Source organism: Zalophus californianus, chromosome 1 (assembly GCF_009762305.2).
Source record: "Zalophus californianus isolate mZalCal1 chromosome 1, mZalCal1.pri.v2, whole genome shotgun sequence".
NCBI classification, from domain to species: domain Eukaryota; kingdom Metazoa; phylum Chordata; class Mammalia; order Carnivora; family Otariidae; genus Zalophus; species Zalophus californianus.
This window is the reverse complement of record NC_045595.1, coordinates 211037880-211061737: the sequence shown is the minus strand read 5'-3', so window position 1 is coordinate 211061737 and position 23858 is coordinate 211037880. Positions and strand designations below refer to the sequence as shown.

Here is a 23858-nt window from a genome sequence, read left to right as displayed (position 1 = left end):
GATGAACAGTGAAGCAAAAATCCTCAAAAATCCTCAGTATTAGGAGAATATTTGAACAGTATGTTCAACAATACCTTAAAAGGATTATATACCATGATTAAGTGGGATTTATTCCACAGATGCAAGGATGGTTCAATATCCACAGGTCAATCAACATGAGATACCACGTTGACAAAGCAGTGGATAAAAATCATATTATCATCTTAATAGATGCAGAAAAAGCATGTGACAAAATTCAACATTTATTTATGATAAAAACTATCAACAAAGTGGATATAGTAAGAATGTACCTCAACATAATAAAGGCCATATATGACAAACCCACAGCTAACATTGTACTTAATGGTGAAAAGCTGAAAGCCTTTTTACTTTTTTTTAAAATTTAAAATATTTATTAATTCCTTTATAAATAAGAATTTTATTACATGTTATAAAGATTTTTATGAACATAACAATTTTTCAAAAAACATAATGAGAAAAGTGTCATTATTTTACATTTTGAAATAATCTTTTTAATGTTGGGTTTAATAAAAAAGGCAACTGAATTCACATATCTGCTTCTGCATTCAATCTGCTGCAATATGTTTCTTTGGTTGAAATACGTGAGGAAAACTTGGCTTCTCCAGGCATATCGCTAGAAAAGGGTGGAGTATTTAAATAGCCTTTTCAGATAATTATGGACATTCTGCTTTGATTCTATACTGAAAGTGGAAAAGTGGCAGCAGCTTAAAGGTTGGTTGTCATGTGGAATCTGAAACCACATCAATGAATTTTTTATAAAATCCATTTGCCTATCTGCACTTTGAATAGATTTTTACTCACACATCTTTTGTTATATTGATCATTTGGAAAATATAAGTTCACTGAATTATGCAGATTTTCAAAATCCTGGCACATTCCAACATACAATATTTAAAAATCTCACTTGTTAATATCACTATGGATCTCATTAGAAGAGTCTTTAAACATTGAAAATCTGCCAAACTCATGGTGATGGGTACAAGTTTTACAAATACTAATATTTATCTGAAAACTTGAATTTTGTCATTGGCCGAGAATACCATCAATTGTCCTTAATGTAACAAGCTAACTTTATTCATTTTGGAGAAAATATCTGCCAAATACCCAAGTCTGCAAAGCCATTGCTGGCCTGTTAGTTGTTCCTTCAAGTACAAATGGTGTTCCATGAAGAAAGTGATGAGTTGAACTTGCAGCTCAAGCAGCTGTACCAGGGCTTTTCCTTGAAGTAACCACTGTACTTGTATGTAGCACACAGTTTTTGCCCACATTTTCCAAACTGCAGGCTAAAGCACCCCTAAACCACCACAAGAACTCAGAGGAGCTCCACAAATATTTTCAAGTGTGACACAGCAACATCTGTTGAATATTGGGAAAAACTCAACATGCAACAGGAAAGGAGGGTGACATCCAAACTGACTCCAAGGTTTGAAAACTTGGTGCAGTGACCAACAGTGAAAGTCTTTTTTCTAAGGTTAGGAACAAGACAAGGATGCCCACTATTGCCATTTTTATTCAGCACAGTATTAGAAGTCCTAACCACAGAAATTAGGCAAGAAAAAGAAATAAAAGGTGTCCAAACTGGAAAGAAAAAGGTAAAACTATCACTATTTGTATATAGAAAACCCCAAAGCCTCCACTAAAATAACTATTAGAACTGATAAATGAATTCAGAAAGTCACAAGATAAAAAATGAACATGGGAAATTGGTTGCATTTCTATAACTTAATAGTGAACTGTTAGAAATTAAGAAAACAATCCCATTTACAATTGCATCAAAAAGAATAAAATACCTGGGAATAAATGTAACCAGGAGGTGAAAGACCTGTACTCTGGAAATTATAAGACATTGATGAAAGTAACTGAAAATGACTCAAATAAGTGGAAAGATATACTGTGCTCATGGATTGGAAAAATTAATTTTGTTGAAATGTTCCTATACCCAAAGAAATCTATGGATTCAATGCACTCCCTGTCAAAATATCAATGGCATTTTTCACAGAATTAGAACAAATAATTCCAAAATTTGTTTGGAACCACCAAAGACCCCAAGTAACCAAAGTAATTTTGAGAAAGAACAAAGCTGGAGGTATCAGACCTCCAGATTTTAAACTATACTACAAATCTATAGTAATCAAAATAGTAAGGTGCTGGTGTGAAACTGACACATGGATCTAGGAAACAGAATAGAGAACCAGAAATAAACTCACACTCATATTGTCATTTAATCTATGACAAAGGAGGCAAGAATATACAATGGGGGAAAGACACTCTCTTCACTAAATGGTGCTGGGAAAACTGGACAGCTACATGCCAGAGAATGAAACTGGACCACTTTCTTACACCATACACAAGAATAAACTCAAAATGGATTAAAGGCTTAAATGTAAGACTGGAAACAGTAAAACTTCTAGAAGAAAACTATAGGCAGTAAACTAGTTGACATTGGTCTTACTGATTTTTTTTTGGATCTGTCTCCTCAGGCAAGGGCAGCAAAAGGAAAAATAAACACACAGGACTACATCAAACTGAAAGGTTTTTGCACAGTGAAGGTAGCCATCAACAAAACAAAAAGGCAACCTGCTGAATGAGAGAAGTTATTCACAAATGATATATTTAGTAAGGCGATAACATCCAAAATATATAAAGAACTCCTAAAACTTAGTATCAAAAAAATAATCTGATTGAAAAATGGGCAGAGGACTCAAATAGACCTTTTTACAAAGAAAACATACTGGTCAACAGGCACTTGAAAAAGTCCTCACCATCACTATCATAAAGGAAATGCGAATTAAAACCACAGTGAGATGTCACTTCACACCAGTCAGAATGGCTAGGATCAAAAAAGCAAGAAATAATAAGTGTTGGTGAAGATGTAGAGAAAAAGGAGCCCTTGTTACTGTTGGTGGGAATGTAAATTAGTGCAGCTATGGAAGACAGTAACTTTCTCAAAAAACTAAAAAATAGAAGTATCTGGAGGGTGTTATGCTGAGTGAAATAAGTCAATCAGAGAAAGACATGTATCATATGACCTCACTGATATGAGGAATTCTTAATCTCAGGAAACAAACTGAGGGTTGCTGGAGTGGTCGGGGGTGGGAGGGATGGGGTGGCTGGGTGATGGACATTGGGGAGGGTATGTGCTACGGTGAGCGCTGTGAATTGTGCAAGACTGTTGAATCACAGATCTGTACTTCTGAAACAAATAACGCAACATATTTTGAGAAAAAAAAAAAGAAAAAGAAGAAGATAGCAGGAGAGGAAGAATGAAGGGGAGTAAGTCAGGGGGGGAGACGAACCAGGAGAGATGATGGACTCTGAAAAACAAACTGAGGGTTCTAGAGGGGAGGGGGATGGGGTAGCCTGGTGATGGGTATTAAAGAGGGCACATTCTGCATGGAGCACTGGGTGTTATGAACAAACAATGAATCATGGAACACTACACCAAAACAAATTATGTAATATATGGTGATTAACATAACAATAAAAAATAAAAAAAAATAGAAGTATCATACAATCCAGCAATTCCACTTTTATGCATTTATCTGAAAAAAAATGAAAACACTGAAAAGATTGCAGCATTATTTACAATAATCAAGATATGCAAACAAACTGTCCATTGATAGTTAAATGGATAAAGATGTATATATATACAATAGAATATTATTTAGCCATAAAAAGAATGGTATCTTTCCCGTTGTGATGGCATGGATGGACCTAGAGAGTGTTATGCTAAATGAAATGAGACAGAGAAAGACAAATATGATAGGATTTCACTTATATGTGGAATCTAAAAAAAAAAGTTAAGGAAATACAGAAAACAACAGAAATAGACTCCTAGATACAGAGAACAAACTGGTGGTTGTCAGAGGGTGGGCAGGTGAGGGGGAATGAGCAAAGTAGATGAAGGGGATTGAGCAGTATAATCTGCTAGTTATAAAATACGTAAGACACAGGGATGTAATGTACAGCAAAGGGAACAGAGATGATAATATTGCAATCATTTTGTGTGGTGACAGATGGTAACTAGACTTATGGTGAGCATGTGTAATGTATATAAATATCAGAGCACTATGTTGTATACCTGAAGCTCATGCAATTATTGGATGTCAATTATTCTTCAATGAAAAAAAAAAAAACAGTTGCCAGAAATTGTACAACAGGAGTTGAAAAGTGTTCGTCCTCGGCCCACAGATGTGTTTTGTTTGGCCAGCGGGTGTCTCTTTCTTTCACTTGCCTGTGTGTGGGTCCCTACCCTCCGATGTCCCAGGAACCTCCAGGGCCTGTTGCCTGGTCCTGGTGCTGCCTGAAGACAGCTGATGTTGTGACTCTTGGTAGCTGACTCTGTCCTTGCTTTTTCTCAGTCGCGTGTTCGCTCATGCCCCTGTCCTGGATTGAAATGTGTCCTCCCCAGATTCATGCATTGACATCCTAATCCTCCAGCATGACCATATTTGGGATGGGGCCTTAAAAGAGGTACTGAAAGTTAAACGAGGTCATCGGGTGGGGTCCTAATTCAGTAGAACTGGTGTCCTTCTAAGAAGAGGACGAGATACCAGGGCTGTGTGTGCACAGAGTAGAGGCCACATGAGGACATAGTGAGAAGCCAGCCGTCCACAAGGCAAGGGGGCCGGCCTCAGGGCAAGCCAGTCTCTAGAACTGTTCATTGGAGGCGACTGAGACACCTCCCCTACTCCTGAAACTGTGGGCAGCAATGCAGTAATCTCTTTCCCGAGCTTTGAGGGGGCCCAAATCCGGTGCTCTGGCCCCAAGGAACCCCTCAGAATTCTTCATGTTTCTCTCTTTTTCTGGGGCTCCAAAGAACCACCCTGATCCTGGAGCAAGCCGGGACACCCGAAAGTCCAAAAGACCTCAGGGCTTCTTACAAGAAACTTGATTTTTTTTTTTTTTTTGAAAGGGCAACATTATTTTACTTTGAAACCTTGGCAACTTCTACCTGTGGAAGAGAAACCTGTGTTAGGCAGGAAGATAGTGACTTTCTAGGGAGGCACGGGCAAGTGAAGCAAAAGTTAGAGAAGCCAGACAACTAAGGCGTTCCAAGTGGGAAGGGCAGAGAGGGGTCAGCAGGGGAGGAGGATCCCTGGAGGAGAGGGAGAGAGGCGCACGGGAGGGCCTGCGTGGCCTGCTTAGAGACCCTGTGCTTGGAGAACTTGGAGCTGATGGGAGGGGAGTCTGGCAGGCCAGCCTATGTCTGCGCATGTGCGCCTGTGCCTATGTGTGTGTGCGCATGGGCGTGTGTGCCTGTGTGTGCCTGTGCCTAGGTGTGTGTGCGCATGGGCGTGTGTGCCTGTGTGTGCCTGTGCCCAGGTGTGTTTGCGCATGGGCGTGTGTGCCTGTGTGTGCCTGTGCCTAGGTGTGTGTGCGCCTGTGCCTATGTGTGCGCGCGCATGAGCGTGTGTGCCTGTGCCTATGTGTGCCTGTGCCTAGGTGTGTGTGTGCATGGGCGTGTGTGCCTGTGTGTGCCTGTGCCTAGGTGTGTGTGCGCCTGTGCCTATGTGTGCGCGCGCATGAGCATGTGTGCCTGTGCCTATGTGTGCCTGTGCCTAGGTGTGTGTGCGCATGGGCGTGTGTGCCTATGTGTGTATGCACATGAGCGTGTGTGCCTGTGCCTATGTGTGTGTGCACATGAGCGTGTGTGCCTGTGCCTATGTGTGTGTGTGCATGAGCGTGTGTGCCTGTGCCTAGGTGTGCCTGTGCCTAGGTGTGTGTGCGTATGGGCGTGTGTGCCTGTGTGTGCCTGTGCCTATGTGTGTGTGCGCCTGTGCCTGTGTGTGCACGCGCATGAGCGTGTGTGCCTGTGCCTATGTGTGCCTGTGCCTAGGTGTGCGCGTGCATGGGCGTGTGTGCCTATGTGTGTGTGCACATGAGCGTGTGTGCCTGTGCCTATGTGTGCCTGTGCCTAGGTGTGTGTGCGCATGGGCGTGTGTGCCTATGTGTGTATGCACATGAGCGTATGTGCCTGTGCCTATGTGTGTGTGTGCATGAGCGTGTGTGCCTGTGCCTATGTGTGTGTGTGCATGGGCGTGTGTGCCTGTGCCTATGTGTGTGTGCGCATGAGCATGTGTGCCTGTGTGTGCCTGTGACTGTGCGTGTGCACATGAGCCTGTGTGCCTGTGCCTATATGTGTGTGTGCATGAGCGTGTGTGCCTGTGCCTATGTGTGTGTGTGTGCCTGTGCCTATGTGTGTGTGCGCATGGGCGTGTGTGCCTGTGCCTATGTGTGTGTGCGTATGGGTGTGTGTGCCTATGTGTGCACACACGTGTGCATGGGTGCACGTGCATATGTGTGTGCATGTCTACTGGGGAAAATGAAGACTCTAAGTCTTTTTGACTTTGCATAATGAGTGCAGTTGCCCTTTGGCATGCTCCCAGAGATTTCTTGAAGCTTTAATTTTACTCAAATTGTCTTTGCCTGTCAGCCTGGTGGTTGTTTTTTTTGTTTTTGAAATTCTTTTTTCGATTTTTTTTCCCCAATAGCACTGACTTTTATTCATTCATGTTAAGTCACCTGAAATTATATCTGTTGCATTTAAATGCTCATTAATGTAAATGGGTGAACAAATCTATTTAAGTGGATATTCAGTATCCCACATCATTAAGTCAGCCCAAATAAAATGTGTTTTGGTATTTCTCTGCTCCACCTAATGTCATGGGTGATGGCATCTTAACAGGTTATAATGTGTATGTATGCATGTGTATTCATGCACATGCACGTAAACACGTGCACACATACATGTATGTTTGTAAACATCTATATATAAAGTTAAAATGTTTTTGGCTTATGGTGCAGTGTAAGTTTGCTAGGGCTGCCCTAGCAAAGCACCACAGACTGGGGCCTAAACCACAAACTCTACCTCCCGGTCCTGGAGGCCGGAAGTCTGAGATCAAGGTGCCAACAGGACTGGCTCTTTCTGCTGGTTTGCTGGCAATTTCGGTGATCCTTGGCTTATCTTTGCATGTCTTTCTCCCTGTTTGCATGTCTCTATGTGCAAATTTCCACTTTTCGTAAGGACAGTTCATCCTGGGCTCAGGGCCCACCCCACTCCAGACTAATTATATTGCAATAATCCTATTTCCAAACAAGGTCATATTCTGAAGTCCTGGGGGTTAGTTAGGACTTCAACATAAAGTTTTTGGGGGACATAATTCCACCTACAGCACAAGCTCATCGATGTACCTAACAGCTGTTAAATAAGGATTTTCTGTACATCTAACGAAAATCGAATAGACCTCCAGTTAAATAATGAGCATTTCTTTTCCCTGTCTGGTTTGTCTTCTTCAAGGAAGCATTTTTCAGTTTCCTTAGCTGAGCAGTGTGAGGGAAGAAGGGGCAGGACCCATGCGGGAAACATGCCTCAGTCACTCTGCGAGCTTGAGAAGTCTGCAGTTTCATGCTTTGTGGCCCTGGTTCTGAGCTTGGGGTTAAGACAACGTGAGCAGAAGCACATTTATTTATAGTGCAAATACTTATGTAGTCCCTTAGGAGCAGGGAGAGAAACCATTTCACTATATCCTGACTCATAAGAATGAAAATGGCATATGTTGATACTTTATTATTCTATTTATTATACAAATAACTAGCAAGACTATGACTATGTAAGAGGATATTGTCACAGTCCTGCATGCTATCTATTTCCCTCCTTGATTTATTCAGGCCTCTTAGAAGATAGATATAAATGCACCCCACCCTCCATCCATCCTTGTGAGTGCTCCTAAAGGCTTCTGCTTCCATCAGCCAGTCGGTGCGAAACATATTTCCGTAAAGATGTTTTTGGCATTACACGAAGCATCAAGTGTGCATTCTGGGCTAATGACAAATATGAGTGGAATATTTACTATTTAATTGTTATATGAGCCCTAGAAAATTTTACAAATCCTCATTTATTTGTTATACTCTATCTTACAGCATCCCAAACATCTTCAGTGCTTCATTGCACGAGAATCCACATACTCACTTGTGTGCATGTGCACATACACACACACACACACGATTTTCTTCAAGAGTCCACCAACCTCAATGGCCCATTCAAGTGATTTCGTGTAACAAGATGATGGGAATATGAGCCTCAGAAGGCCATGAAGGAAATCATTTACCAGGGTGTATCCCATATAGTGTTCTTTAAATTTCAAGCATTGGAAAGGTGAGGAGCTGTGAAAGAGGGCAAAACAAGTGGTCAGGACCAGTATGGACTTCATTATGTGTAAGATAAATTGGACTTTAATCAGGGCCTAGGGGCAAGGCCACCTATGACAAGCTCTATCAAGGTAAACATTCATCTCCTGGGGGAGCTTTTTAACTACAAGTTTTGAGGGTCCTGTGAGTGCTGGACAGTGGCTTGTGAACCTCTGATATTGGGGAAAAATATGAATCATGCCTCCTGGTACCACATCTTAAAAGCAAAGGCTTGGCTCTAGTTGGGAGGGACAGACAAGAGCCAGTGATGCGGGGTTGGCTGAGGCTCCCATCAGAGCCATGCAGACAGTGTGGGGACGGTCCGGGCTCCCAGCACTGAGGCTGGGAAGGAACATCTGACTTTAAGAAGTAGAGCAGAAAAAATCAATCTACTCTTCTGCATCATGTGTGACATTTTAATTACCTAGGCAGCTTATCAGGACATAATGAAGCAGCTGCTATGATTATGGAATTTTGTCCCAATTATTTACAAAGCTACACAGTCACTTAAATGTTGCTCTTGTCACATCTAGCATGTTAGGTTCTTGAGTTAGTGTTAAGCCTGATTTATTGTCCAACTCAGATAATTATTCCATTGTTTTTTTTTTTTTTTTTGAGCCAAAGGATGAAGATTTGACTGATTCTCTAAAAGTGTGATTCATTTTTATCTCAAGCATCTTCTCTTGTTATCGGTCATCTTCCCTCTTGTTCTGGGTTGTCTCGATGCTTCTCTGGTTTCATTCTGTCTTCTGAAAGTATCTTCAACCTCAGCTGCTCTATCAATATACTTGCAGCAGGTATGGGGGTGCGGTATTCCCTAATGATCCCCAAGGGTAAGATGAAGCATTTACAGTAAAATGCTTTTTGTGGGTTCTTAGCAATATGTTGTTGTTTCAGATTTAAGGAGTGTCAACTATGTGCCAAGCAGTGACCTAAAAGTACTGATATTTTTCTAGTGGAAATTCTGGACCTAGATTCTGATTGCTGAGTAGAAAACAATTCTTTTAATGGTAAAATCTAAAACTATGGGGTGGTTGTATTGTTACATTACACCATAAAATCGGGTAAAAAAGAGATGTTGCTAAATTAATCTTTTTGATCGATTACTTACGTCTTCTTCAATAATCTGCCTTAAAATAAAAGTTGGATTATTGCTTTAGATTTAAATCATCATAGATTCCCCTCTGTATGTTTTTACAGTAAAGGGATTCTGGTATGAAAACAAAATCCACACATGATCTTCTTTAGGGAGTTGGATGTATTGTGTGTGTCCAAATCGCTGAATTTATAGGACACTGCACTTTGGAGAAAGTGGCTAAAAATAGCTTTAGGCAGAAATCACTTAATTCAATGAGCTCTAGGGCAGGGAATTTGGAGACCAGAACCAGTGATCCCAATTCAGAATGAAGCAGGAGTGGGCTGACGTGGGTAAGAGTTGTGCTGGGTTTCTAAGGCCACAATTAGGCTTCTGTTTTGCCTGGGACTCCCAAGACACAGAATGGCCTCCAGCAAAACCATGAAATGAAAGTTCTTCATCCCCCACACCAAAGTTACCCTTTCACCCAAAGGGGAACCAAGTTTATTTACAAACACATAGGAATAGGCAGTGTCACGTGCCCATTGCCTGAATTTTCATAATGTTCTTTTTGGTTAAAAAGACACGTGTGCTGGTTAAACATATATTTTTATTCAGAACACGGCAATACAGATGTAGGAAAAAATTCATATCAATTTGTGTAGTGCCGTTTGCTTAGGAAAATAGCCTGTATTCATGTCAGAGCTAAACACATTTAGTTTATTGTGAATCTTTCAGGAATTCTCGGAAGAGAGGTGAGCAAAGTAGAAGGCATTTTTGATTCTGGTGTCAGCTTGCTTGGTGTTACACGCAGATGGAGAGTCAGCTTTCTGTAGAGCAGACCAAATCCTTCACTCTGGGTCGACTCTGCCGGCCGGCCGAGGGCATCTTCACTCCTGTTTATGAACAATGGTGTCCATTTTTCTGTGGCGTCTTTTAAACCTACTTGAGTTTTGCTGTTAATGATCATTTAATACTGATTTCCTCAGTATAAAATTGGGGGGGCTTGGGTCATGATCCCAGGGTCCTGGGATCAAGTCCTACATCAGGCTCCTTGCTAAGCAGGGAGCCTGCTTCTGTCTCTGCCTGCTGATCCCCCTGCCTGTGCGTGCGCGCACTCTCTCTCTCCCGGCAAGTAAATAAATAAAATCTTTAAAAAAATAAAATTGAGGGTACAGTGGAGAAGATGAAGATCATAGCCTGTTTTTCCCCATATCTTCTGGGTCTGACCTTGAATTCTGATCCTTCCGCTCCCTCAGCCTATCCACAGATAGAATGTTGTATCGCAGTATGCTTGAATCGCTGCCGTGGATGAGTCGCATTACTTTTGGTTTGAGCAGATCATGATTGTACATGTGAAGAGCATCCTGTGAGAGTGAATGGCGTCTTGGCACTTAGTAGGGGCTCAGTATATAGGTTCAGAATGGATGAATAACAGTGAAGTCGTATAGGAGTGTGGCATGCCGATAAAGACAGAGATAATTGAACAGGATGGAACCAGTGTGCTGGGTCTGGAGGAAACCCTTACATTGTTTTGTGACCCCCTCAATGGCTAGAATGTAAGCCTTACATTTAAAATGGACATCACCTTTGGGGGTCCCCTGGCCTCACGCTATTGGGGACTTCTGCCCCTGGGGTATGGGTCTGACACACTATGGAAAATTTTGTGTCTTGAAAGACTTTATGGACTAGTCCTATATGATCTTTATAAAATAGGAAAAAAAAAAAACTACATCCGCATGGGGGAAGTGATTGAATATAAACTGCCACAAGTTTTGAGCCCTTGGGCTTTGGAATCAGGTGGGGCTAGGTTCTAAACCCAGTTGGTGGATTGCTAGTTATGTTGTCTTGGGAAACTTGCTTAGTCTCTCTGAGCTTCAGATTCCTAATTCGAACAATAAGAACAATAATAGCTAATTTTTAGGTTCCTTTAAGAGTAAAATGACTCTCTCTCTATATTCTTGTGTATCGTTCTATCTAGAACAGAGCCTATAGTAACTACTGAACAAATATTAGTTATCATTCTTCTTCTTCTTATTATAATCACTAATTTCTCCCCCTTGAGTGATTTCTTCCCCTTGAGTATTTAAAATGAGCATCAAAGACTCTGAGAAAGCCCATAGTGAAGAAATTGGTGACTTGCTTTAACCACTGGTTCCTTATATTATTTGATCAAAGATCTCACTTGTTCACATAGCACCTAGTTGCAGAGTTTCCGGGAAAGCACTTTGGGAAAAGCATCTGAGTGCAATGCTGCATATGGGTGTGCATATGGGTCTCCCAGGGATCTGGTTGGACCACAGACTATGATGCATTTGGGCCAGAGGGTGCTCAGGACTGTGTTTCTGAGAAGCTCCCATGTGATGCTGTTGTCGCTGGCTTGAGGGCCTCACTCAAAGGGGCAAGGTCGTAGAGCAGGGGGGTGTGGCAACTGTGTCTTTGCAGTTTCAATCTAAGTGTGTTTTTTAAAAATTTTTATTTATTTTAATTTAAATTCAGTTAGCCAATATACAGTATATCATTAATTTCAGTTGTGGTGTTCAATGATTTATCAGTTGCGTATAACACCCAGTGCTCATCCCATCTAAGTGTTTTTTTTTTTTTAGATGAAATAATCCCGTATCAGCAGTAGGGACAGAGTGTCCTCTCAGTTGTAGACACTGGGGAGTGTGTACAGAGGAGACATACACCCAGCGTCCTGTTCAGGTGAGGCATGGGTGATGTGACGGTCTTGCCCCTTCCACTACTCCCTGCTTCTCTTGGCATCACACAGGTAGATCATTACATAGTCAATGACTGAGTGAATGAATGAATGAATGAGTGAAGGGACTCTGAGTCTTATTTTTCATGGACATCCCATCAGATGCCACACCCAAGAGTTTGGGGGAAGCTAGATGATCATAATGGAAAGGCACAGACGAGAGTAGGATTCAGGTGACATATAAAAACATTGATTCTCCACAGATCTGTACTTCTGAAACAAATAACGCAACATATTTTAAAGAAAAAAGAAAAAGAAGAAGATAACAGTAGAGGAAGAATGAAGCGGAGTAAGTCAGAGGGGCAGACGAACCATGAGAGATGATGGACTCTGAAAAACAAACAGGGTTCTAGAGGGGAGGGGGGTGGGGGGATGGGTTAGCCTGGTGATGGGTATTAAAGAGGGCACGTTCTGCATGGAGCACTGGGTGTTATGCACAAACAATGAATCATGGAACACTACATCAAAAACTAATGATGTAATATATGGTGATTAACATAACAATAAAAAAATAAAAAAAAAACAAAAAAACATTGATTCTATCATTTACCGATAGCACATTCTATTTTCTGTCAGTTAAAGGTCTTCACTAATATTCTTCTGATAAGAGGGCTGGCCATGGGAGACCATTCCTGCCTCTTATTTTGGAAACTTCTGGAGTCCCAGGAGCAGGTGGGACCATGAGAGTAATTTTGTGGCGAGGCCATGGGAGGTGCACAGATGGGTCCCCTTATTTCTTCACCCTCTCAAGTCCTCTGTGCGAGAGTGCCTTCTTGCTGGTAAGTCATCACAACTCCTGGAGGGCAGTAAACAATCAACTGGGAAGGTAGTGGAGTCGAGGTGTCCCACAGAATTGTCCCTCCGTATGCTGGTTCCTGTAGACAGCTTTGAGCCTCACCAGAAATAGTTGATGTTTGTAGTTCGAAACAAATAGCTTTGCCCTAATGTAAATTGATTTCCACTTTAATTGTATTAGTCTCTACCTCTAAAAAATTTTTTTAGTGTGGGATCATTCAGTTTATTTGGAAACTATGTTTTGAGACTTTATGAACAAGAGGACTAGCTGGTATATTTTAAGAGGGTAAACAAAAGCACGGAGTTAATACAATATGCCATGGTATGGCCTTGTCTAGAATGAATATCTTTATGCAAAGGTGATGCTAATGAATATTGACTTATTTCTAGAAATGAATCTGAAGATGTTTTATATATTCTCTACTAAAATATAGCACAAGTTATAAAAAAAAAAAAAAAACCTGCCTTAAAACAAATTTTTTCCTTACCTCCCCAAACACTGCATGTTCATTGGATTATATACAGAATCAAATTTGACTTTTCCAATATTTTAAAGGTGGGTGTGAGAAGAAAGAGGGAAAGCAGTTTTGGCAGCTACTTTGGGATGTGACCCCAAACAGACGTCTGTGGAAAGCAATAGGTTCTTCAAAGTAGGAATTGTCAAAGTGTAATGATCATTTGCTCTCAACAGTTTCATGCTTGTGGACATAGGACAGACATTTTTAGGCAAGTGTAAGTGTGGTGAGTTAAAAATACCATCCACGTCCATGCGTGCTGTCCATTGCTCTGGCCTGAATTACAATTGCAGCTGTTTTTGGCAATTTATTGTTTGTGTTTCATGTGACTCACCGTGCTGGAGGCTGGAAGTCTGAGGTCAAGGTGTCTAGGAACTTTATTTTACCCTAATTACCTCTTTCAAGGCTGTATCTACAAATGTAGTTACAGCCTAAGGTTCTAAGGGTCAGGACTTCAATATATACATTTTGGGAGGACACAAATCAGTCCATGACACTGCACCTGTCTGGCTTTCCATTGCCTGAAGTGTTAAGACAGAAGAAAGGGCTGTTGCTATGAAGGAGCAGTTGGAGTGGTGGAACTGCATCATGTTGCTTTGGACTCTCGCTGTCAAATTCAGAGCAGTCATCTCGGGGGAGAGTCCTCTCTCTCAAGGTCATCGTCTAAAGACGGACATCTGAAATTCATTCTGTACTTTAAGGTGACATGGCCGCTCCTTCTTTGGGATCGTGGACATAATCCCTTGACTTTTTGGTTGTGATTTCCTCCCCTGGTGGAACTCCTTAAAGGGCCACCTGGTGCTAGAAATAGTTTACCCAGCTTGCTGTTCAATCTGAGCTCCTAGCCCCTGTCATCCATCTCAGGCTGCCTTGGACATAACCATTCGGTAGTGATTGATTACCACCAACTCCCTCCTTTTTGTTACCCTTGGGAAGCTGGTTCCATAGCAAAGAGCAAATGCATAGGAAAACCAGATTGTTATAAACTCAAGGCATGCTTTAGATTCCCTGCTTCTGCACCCAGCCCCCGCACTCTTCTCTGCTCCTTAATCTCCCTTTAAAGAGAGAAAAAGAAATTGGCTGTTGCATCTCTCCTTTCAGCCTGCAATATTAACATGTGAAGATAGAAACCAGTGTTTCATTTTTTGCAAGGCTAAAGAACATTTTCTGAGCTCAGTCTTTCTAAGTAAGGGAAGCCATCTATCTAAAAGATTACAAAATAGAATACTCTGTTCGTTGGTGTCTTTTTCCTCCAAGCAGCCCAAGTGGTGGCAGGGAAAGATAAATCACTTGCCTGTGCACAGAGAGTTGGTAGCAAATTTGGTGATTTGATCTCCTCCCATTTTGCTGTTTCTTCAGCTCTATTGGGTTAATGTGGACATTTGGTATAAATAATGCATGATACAAATTTAAACTGAGGCCTCTGACTTTTTACATAAGAAATGCAGATGGATGACAGAAGAGGCTTGGAAGTCTTCCCAGTCTGATCCTGTGGCAAATTAGACAGTATTCCACAATCATTCAATGAATGGGTCCACATTGGACCTGAGGTGGGTAGCAAGTGGCAGCTGTAGTCAGAACGTGCTGAGGTCATTCTTGTAATGCGCCCCCCCCCCCCCCATTACTCAGGAGGCATCACAACATTGGGGTAGAGAATAGGTCCCTGACTTCAAATCTTGACTGTATTGCTGAAGAGCTAGATGACCTTGGGCAAGTTACTGAGTCTCTCTGGGCTTCAGGACCCCATCTACAAAAGGAGGTTAATTACAGTAATAACACTCCCCTATAGGGATGCTGTGATTATCGAGTGAGTATATGAAATACTTAGAACAGTACCTGGCACATAGTTAGAAATACATAAATATTGGCCACTCTCACAACTGTAAGCATAATGCCTCACCTTGATGCCCAGACTTTCTGGAACATTCTAGTGTTCATATAGATAGTGTGTGACAAGTCCTCCAAGAAAGGATGATTCCTATCAATGTTTCCCTGACTTGTGAGGATCACCTTTTGGGATTTTATACCCTACAACTAATGAATCTTTGTCATCAACTTACTTCACTGAGTCTGGGCATGTAGAGGACTGGCATCTTTATCCCTTGTCTGGATGAATGTGGCTGGGAAGACTTTTAGAAACACATTAGAAGAATGCAGCCAGAGCTCAGTTCCAACTCTGTGTGTACACACATATGCTTGTTAAATATCATTAACACTCAGAGTAATTAAACTGGAGATGAGATCCCAGGTAAGATGGGAGCCTGGGTCACAGAACATCCTGCCCCAAACTTTTTTTTAAAAAGATCTTATTTATTTATTTGACAGAGAGAGACACAGCGGGAGAGGGAACACAAGCAGGGGGAGTGGGAGAGGGAGAAGCAGGCTTCCCGCTGAGCAGGGAGCCTGATGCGAGGCTCCATCCCCGGACCCTGGGATCATGACCTGAGCCAAAGGCAGACACTTAATGACTGAGCCACTCAGGTGTCCTGTCCTGACCCAAATTTTAACGCATTAAGTAAAGCACAGCAAGGTGAATGTGTGCAGAAGCTGACAATGGGGCAGGAGGTGACAGTCTGACCTTTAAGAATTGGGTCCTCTCTAGGTAATGGGAGGCAGGGAAACTCAGGAAGTAACTCCTGACCCCAGCCTTCACCCTGTGAGCAGTAGGGCTAAGGAAGGAGAATAGACAAAGTTTTCTGAAAAACCTCAAGAGCATACACATCTCCACCTGATTTGGAGAGAAGCAGACTGATGGTAAAATCCAGTCAACCAAGCTAGCCTCCAAAATAATTCAGGAATGGAGGAGCAGTGGCAAAAGGAGTGCTGTTGAGTTTTTAAGGCTACACGCCGCAGAGTTATAGTTATAGAATTTCCATGTTATTAAACATGAAAATGTGGACTAATGTGTATTACACTGGGGATAAGGAAGAATGAGGAAAGGTAGGGAAGTGGGAGCAGACGGACACTGCTTGCAGCCACCAAACAAGGTAGTGAACATTTAGTATTATAACCACTAGAAGGACTAACACTACATATAAAACTAAATTACCAAAAGGAAAATGCACATGAGAAAGCACCATCCATCCGTAGACAGAAAAAATAATAGTGATGATGACTGTCACAGGGATTGAGTGCTTATGACCCCTGCTCTGTGCTCATGGCTTTAAATCATTCCCTCCCCCAAAGAATCTGATGTAACAGCTTCTGTGCACGTTAATACTTTATAGATGAGAACAGTAGGGGAAAGAGAGCTTTAGGAACTTGCACTTGAGTCGAAGCATAGCCCGTAAGTGGAAGAGTTGGGATTTGAACCAGCATCTAGTCCTTTGGGGAGAAGGCAGGAGAGTTTTGTAAAAGAAGAATGAGGTGGGTATTCCGGGACTGGTGCCTGTTATTCAGCTTGTCTTAGATGCAGAGGCAGTTGAATAGAAGGGAAACAAGTCTGGAAGTAGGTCCAGTTATGTGTGGGGCTTACTATACGACAAATGTGGCTCAAATCAGGGAGGGAAAGATGATTCTTCAGTGAATAAAACTGTTATTATTTAGGATAAAAAATAAAGCTGAATCTATACCTCAATTCTTATACCCAAATCAGTTATAAATGAAATAAATATTTATATATGAATGTGAACCAAAAAGGTGCTAGAAAAATATGTTTGAATAAAAAAAATAATCATGGAATGGGAAGAACCTTTCTAGGCATGACAAAACACCCAAAGACTGCCTACAATGAAGTAAATGCTATAAAATCCATATACACATGGAATTCTGGGAAAATATTTGTAATGATAAAAAAGAGATATAACAAAGAACTAACTTTCTTCTAAGGAATGCTTAAAATGAATAAGGTAATTATGATTAACCCAATAGAAAAATGAGCAAAGATATGAATGGGCAGATAACCCCAAATGAAATCTGAACGTCCAGTAAAGACATGAAAATGGACTAACTCTCATGGTTAAAGAATTGCAAATTAAGTCAACACCATGCCATCGTTTATTTACCAGATGGGTAAAAATGGAAATTTGCCATTGCATTAACATGGATATGGAGACAGGCCCTGCAGTGGAAAATGGAAGCACACAACATGCTCTCTGCCTGGAATAACCTGTGATCTTCTCACACAAGAGACGTGTACAACATATTCATGTAGCAATATTGGTCACAATAAAAACGAGAAGCAACAATATGATAAACTAAAATATACTGCCATTAAAATTAATGGAATGACCCTTCTGGGAGAGGCGTCGACGAGCTGAGGTTTGACCTGTTAAAAGAATCCTGATACATTACTACAGTGGCCACTGCTCAGCTCTCTCACTCTATCAGAATTCACAAAGCATCTAAGGAAACCATTTTTCCATCCCAAATCACTAGTGAGCATGAGTCATTGATAATGGTGAAGAAACTTTTTGCTACTTCTATCTCGCGTATGACATATCTAAGAGGCCTGTTTCCAGAGAGCTCTTATGGAGAACGCCATTTGGATGACCTCAGTTTAAAAATCCTTCGAGAAGATAGAAAATGTCCTGGGTCACTGCATATTATCAAATGGATCCAAGGTTGTTTTGATGCTTTGGAAAAGAGATACCTTTATACAAATCCCAAGGAACCAGAGAAAGTGACTGAGATATACCAGTTCAAATTCAAATACACAAAAGAAGGAGCCACTATGGATTTTGAAAGCAGTAGTACAAGCTTCGAAAGTGGGACAGACAGTGAAGATATTAAATAAGCCAGTATTCTACTGATCCATAAATTATATATACTGATGCAGAACCTTGGACCCCTTCCTAATGATGTTATACTTACTGTGAAGCTCCACTACTATGATGTGGTGACTCCACATGATTACCAACCCCCTGGTTTTAAAAGAAGGGGTAAACTGACACACTTCCTGCTGTTCGAGGGGGAGCCTGTAAACCTGCAAGTGGGATTGGTCTCCACTGGCTTTCATAGCATGAAAGTAAAAGTCACAGCTGAAGCCACCAGAGTATCTGATTTGGAGAACAATCTCTTTCAGGAGAACAGCACTACTGAGATTGCTCATCAGGGTCTAGACTTCGATGAAGAAGAAGAGGAATGCAACAATCATGTAAGGCACAACTTTATTGAGCCTCCATTGCTTCAGTTAAACACAGCTAACATTTTTAATTCCCTCATAGGTTATATCACAGTAATAGTTCAATGGAATATGTCAGGTATAAAAACTAAAACAAAATTAGCCTCTGACCTCAGGGAGTCTTTATTGTAAAAAAAGTACTGTACTGTAAAAAAAGGGAATATACTTTGAAATTGTCCATGACTACATGAAAAAAAAAAAGACTTTCCAATATACTTCTTTTAGAAAAAGTACCCATACACTTAGAAAATTTAGGATTTTCTTTTTTTCATTTATAGGTAACATTTTTAGGATTTAAAAAATATTCTAGGTATTCATTCTCACTGGAAGTATAAATCAGTTCTTGATTACTGGGATAATTGAGCGGAGGGAGGTTGGGGGAGAAAAAAGTTATAGAGAAACTCAAGTCAGAGTGAAAACAAAGATAGTCAACTGTTGGTTATGTAGAGAGAGACAAGCTTTGGGGCTAGGTCCCTGGGGAAAGCCAGGGGGCTGGGGCGTTTGGAGCCACTGGAGCCAAATGGGTAGGGCTCTGAGCCCTTTACTTTCCTACTTCCTCCAGTAGAGACTTGGAGTTGAGTACTTGCTAGGGCCCCACTGTCCTAGGTAAATCTACACCCTGTCATCTGGGTAACAAAGTTTACTGTATGTTAATATTGTATTGAAAGGGTTCTGAGTTAGACATAAAAATTTTTCAGACTGCTTAATGGGAGGTGATGCTATAAAATCTTTTCAGGAGCTATTTTCAAATTAGGATGCTAATTTATTTGCTTGAGATAATTTGAGTCCTACTTAAAGAGATGACTGTTGTAAATAACTTTTGAAGGTTCTTTCTGGCTCTTTAAATCTGTGTTATATTTAATATATTGAAAAGAGGTCTTAATATAAATAATATAACCAAACAAACAGGATTTTTTTCCATCTTTAGTATTTTCACAATGTCACACATGCTAATGGCTTTAGAGTTTGATGCAACTTTCTTCTGATTCTGTTCCAGAAAGATATAGTCAACATAGGCTGGTTTTAAAAAAAAGGTTAAGAAAAGAAAAAAAAATTAATGGAATGAGGTAGACCTATGTGCACTGATATAAAACAGTAGATTATCAAGTGACAAAAATGTGAGGTACTGTTATAATAACATGCATATTTTAATTTTATTTGTGTATTTCAAAAGTACATACGTATTATGTACTTTTAACATACATATATACTTCTGATCTGGAAGAATTCATAGGAAAATATTACCCATGGTTTTCTCCTTTATACTTGAGGTGGGGAGTTTGTAAAGGTAAATTTTTGCTCTTAATTTATACCTTTCCATACTTCAAAAAATGTTTTACTTATGAGCATTAAAAAGGTAAATCATCACTTTCAAAAACATGAATGAATACATTTTAATGGCTGCTAGTAACAGGTTTTGAGTTCATCCATGAGTGTTGAGGGCGATACTGACCCTGGGATAGCTTCCGGGGAGTATGTCCCAGTGTTGATAAGGGAAGGTAGTATGTGTCCCATCGAGGCTCTGCCTCTATTTGGTCTGTCCAGAATTCTCTCCAGCTGTGCTTCTGTGATCCTGCAAAGTCTAAAGTTCAAAACCACCTCCTACAGCCAAAGACAAGGGCTCAGGAAATTTCTTTTCACTGAAATTTGCTAATTCTAGTGAATGATGGGTCCAGATTTTTGTTGAACTTTTTCCTCTGTTTAATTATGGAAACATTATTCCTTTAATGTGATCTCTGAGAGGAGTCAACCCTGCATTCAAAATGGAAACCCTTGCACAACCTGATATCACATACCCATAGTTGGTTGGAGTTTCCTTTCGAATGTTTTCTCGAGTCTTCTTTTCAAATAATTATGGCCCCTGTGTTGTGTGAGGATCCTCCAGACTCTTGTGCACCAGTGGTCTCTGCTAGCTTTCCTCTTCCAGCTCATTTGAAAACATTCCAAAGTAATTGCAATCACCCACTTTTGGCTTGTGAATCCCAGAGCAACCCCAAAGTGCTTTTATAAGCCCCATTTCCTCTTGAAAAACTTACTGTGAAATAGTCCCTACAAGTATTATCACTCTCAATTTAAAGATGAGTTGGTAATTCGTAGAATCATAGTTTATTATTACATGAGGTAGCAAGACTGGCAGACACAAAAATTTCTAGTTTGAGTGTAGATGTAGCTGTGATTAATTAATTAAAATTTAATTCTTACCTGTAATGGCTAATTCACCATAGGATGCTGCCATACTAAATTTTCTCTGCTCTCTAGTTTCTCCTAATAATTATTTTTAGTTTATAGGTAAGATGTATAATAAATGACATACATATAATTTGGAAGTAGGTGGCTCAGAAAATCCTATGGTCAATTTAAGTCATGAAAACCATTTCCCCTTTATGGGTTTTACATGCTTGCTTGAGAGGTTGCTTTTTGGTTTCTAAAGCCTCATCCCAATGTCACGGTGCAAGCTGATGTCCCTTGGCTCATGGTGGCAAACACATGAATGTTGGAAGTCAGGGCAATGTTGGTTTAAAGCTGGATTCTGCTTCTTGGAAGCTGTGTGACTTGTCTTGCTCAGACTCTGCTTCCTAATATAGAAGCATGGACCTGATGCTTGTCCACATCTGCTGTTTGTTGTCATAATCTAAGAGATGGTGTATATGAAGTTCAGAGCACATAATAACACTTACTAAAGGTGAGATCCCTGCCTCCTGGGAAGGAAGACACACCTACGGGTTTGACATGCTCATTTGTGTCTTTGTTGCTCCTCCCTTCCCCACAGACATGGGGGTGCATGTAAATCTTAGTCATCTCTTTGGAAAGAGCTCACTCAGCCTATCACTCATCATACACTGGCCACATGGGCATTTCTCTGTCCCCGGATTGTGCCCTGGGAGTTTTGCTTCACAGCCTACTCACTGCCATCCCTCTGCCAGGGAGGCTCTTCTTCTGGGTCACTCAAGTCTGGTAGGGAGGCTCTTCTTCCGGGTCACTCAAGTCCTAGTAGGGATGCTCTTCTTCTGAGTCATTTAAGTACTGGTTTAGGAGACCTTCACTGACTTAGATTCTGAAGTCCCTGCCCATCCGCTCACCTATTTTATTTTCCCCATAGCATTTTGTTGTCTGAAATGGTTCTTTCTTTTTTTTTTTTTTAAGATTTTATTTATTTATTTGACAGAGACACAGCGAGAGCAGGAACACAAGCAGGGGGATTGGGAGAGGGAGAAGCAGGCTTCCCGTCGAGCAGGGAGCCCGATGTGGGACTCGATCCCAGGACCCTGGGATCATGACCTGAGCCGAAGGCAGACACTTAACGACTGAGCCACCCAGGCGCCCTGAAATGGTTATTTCTTGATTTAATTTTCATGTGATTTGCCTTCTTCCCCTCCCGGCGTGGAATGATAGATCCACCAGGACAGGGATTTTGTCTCTGTCATTCCCTTTTGTGATCTAGAACAGTGCCTGCACTTGGTTCCTATGCAATAGGAATTTAATGAGACTGTTTACAAATAATGTGGTAGCACCGAAGGGGGCAGACTTCCTGGAGAGAACCTTGAACATTACCTATTGAAAGTGATAAACTTTTTGACCTCAATTTCTTTTCCTCAGAATTTGTTCCATGGACACAGTTGAGGATGTCCTGGAAAAGCTGACTCTAAATGTGTCTGTCATCACTCACGTAGGCTCCATTATGACATCCTGATATCCAGCCTGGCATCTCTCCATTCCCTTTTTTTCCATACTTAAGCCAAGAATATTTTCTTCCCCTTTACAACATGTTTTTATCAAAATGACCTTGGTTAAAAAGTTAAAGTCTGGTGTACTGGAAACCATCGGTTTGCTGTCCCATGTCCCCTGGGCCCTTCCAGAGAGGACTGTGCACTCCAGCTTTGTCCCATTCATTGTCATGATCTGCATATTGAACTTCTTTTCCTACCTTACTTTTTTTTTTTTTTTTTACTTTATCGTATCCAGACTTTCTCCTGTCTTTCTTTGTGTAATGAATTTTTCTTTTCTTTTTTTCTCTGCTTGTTTAGGATTTATGTTTTCTATTTCTATGTGTTTATTTAATTTATTTTTTAATTTTATTTTTTTGATTCAATTAATTGACATATAGTGTATCATTAGTTTCAGAGGCAGAGTTCAGTGATTCATCACTTACATATAACACCCAGTGTTCATTACATCATGTGCCCTTCTTAATACCCATCACCCAGTTACCCCATCCCCCAAACCCCTCCCCTCCAGCAACCCTTAAAAGTTTGTTTCCTAGAGTTAAGAGACCAAGCTACTGTCCTCCATGAAACATAGCCCAGTCTGCTTGTTTTTGAAGGAGCATTCTCATCATATTAACCCCCTGCAGAAAGCATGCTAGTTGCCCATAGAACAAAGAATAGGATCCTTGCCTTGGTCTCCAAGGTTCTAAGTTGCTCTCTCCGCCTCATCTGAAATCATGCTCTGTCTTGATTTCAGTACTCTTTTGGCTTCCTCTGGCCTCTCAGGGATCTGCACACATCCCATTCTCTCTGTCTGTAGGGCCTTCTCCCTCAGGCCCTCTCAGCCCCTGACCCTCTCCTCTAACCCCCAAATAGATAAAATTGCCATTGTAAATAGCCTCCTAGCATCATAGACCCTTTGCGGCACTTATCAGAAGTGTAATTTTGCTTCTGTTTCAGTGGTCATTTGGTCAAATCTGTCTCACCCACGTAAGTGCTGTAAGGATAGTAATTATATCTGACTTTGCTTACCAGCTTCTTCCCTAGTCTCTGTTGAGTGAACAGACGCTGAAGGAACAGTAGGTCAGCTGATAGCAAGCAGTGAGGGACTTTGGATGGTATATCTCAGCCTGTTTTTCGAAGCTATTTAGGAGATCCAAGTTGAACTCATTGAGTGATCATGACAAGGTGTCAACTAAACCGAATCTGAGACTCGTCGGAGAAACAAGCGAGACTAAGTAATGATCCATGTGGCTTAGGTGTAAAGATGCTTTATTTATGCCTAAGGTTCTTAATATAGTGTCACATATCTTCCTGGCTCTGTGGGGTACTCTGTTGGTTCATTATCATGCACTGGCACAAGACTGACTCATGTCGACAGCGGTATGCAATTCATGGGTCTTCACTCTGGTTCCCACCATTAACCTCAGGGAGGTTCTGGGAGGAGCTGCTTTCATCTGTGTGTCTCTTATTTCACTGCCTGCTGGGAAGTATGCTTGTTCTTCCTCTTCATCGCTTTGGTGCTCTTTGCCTTCGTATTTTATATTAGACTTGCAGAAAGAAAAGATGGGTCTCACGGCAAAGCTGACTATCCTTATAGGAGGTGGTGGAAAAACCACAGGTGACTGAAGGAGCTCTGGGATCTCTCTCGTGTGTTCTGGACAGTGTCTCTGCT

General features: G+C 41.1%; 1 protein-coding gene across 1 annotated transcript in view; it reads left to right on the top strand.

Moving 5' to 3' along the window:
- Positions 1-18704, top strand: part of LOC113918235 (HORMA domain-containing protein 2-like) — a 39816-nt gene extending 21112 nt beyond the window's left edge. Inside the window, 2 exon segments of the mRNA XM_027586495.1 lie at positions 17656-18510; positions 18667-18704. Of these exon segments, the coding sequence (XP_027442296.1) occupies positions 17656-18510; positions 18667-18704 (893 nt within the window).
- Positions 18705-23858: the final 5154 nt, after the last annotated feature.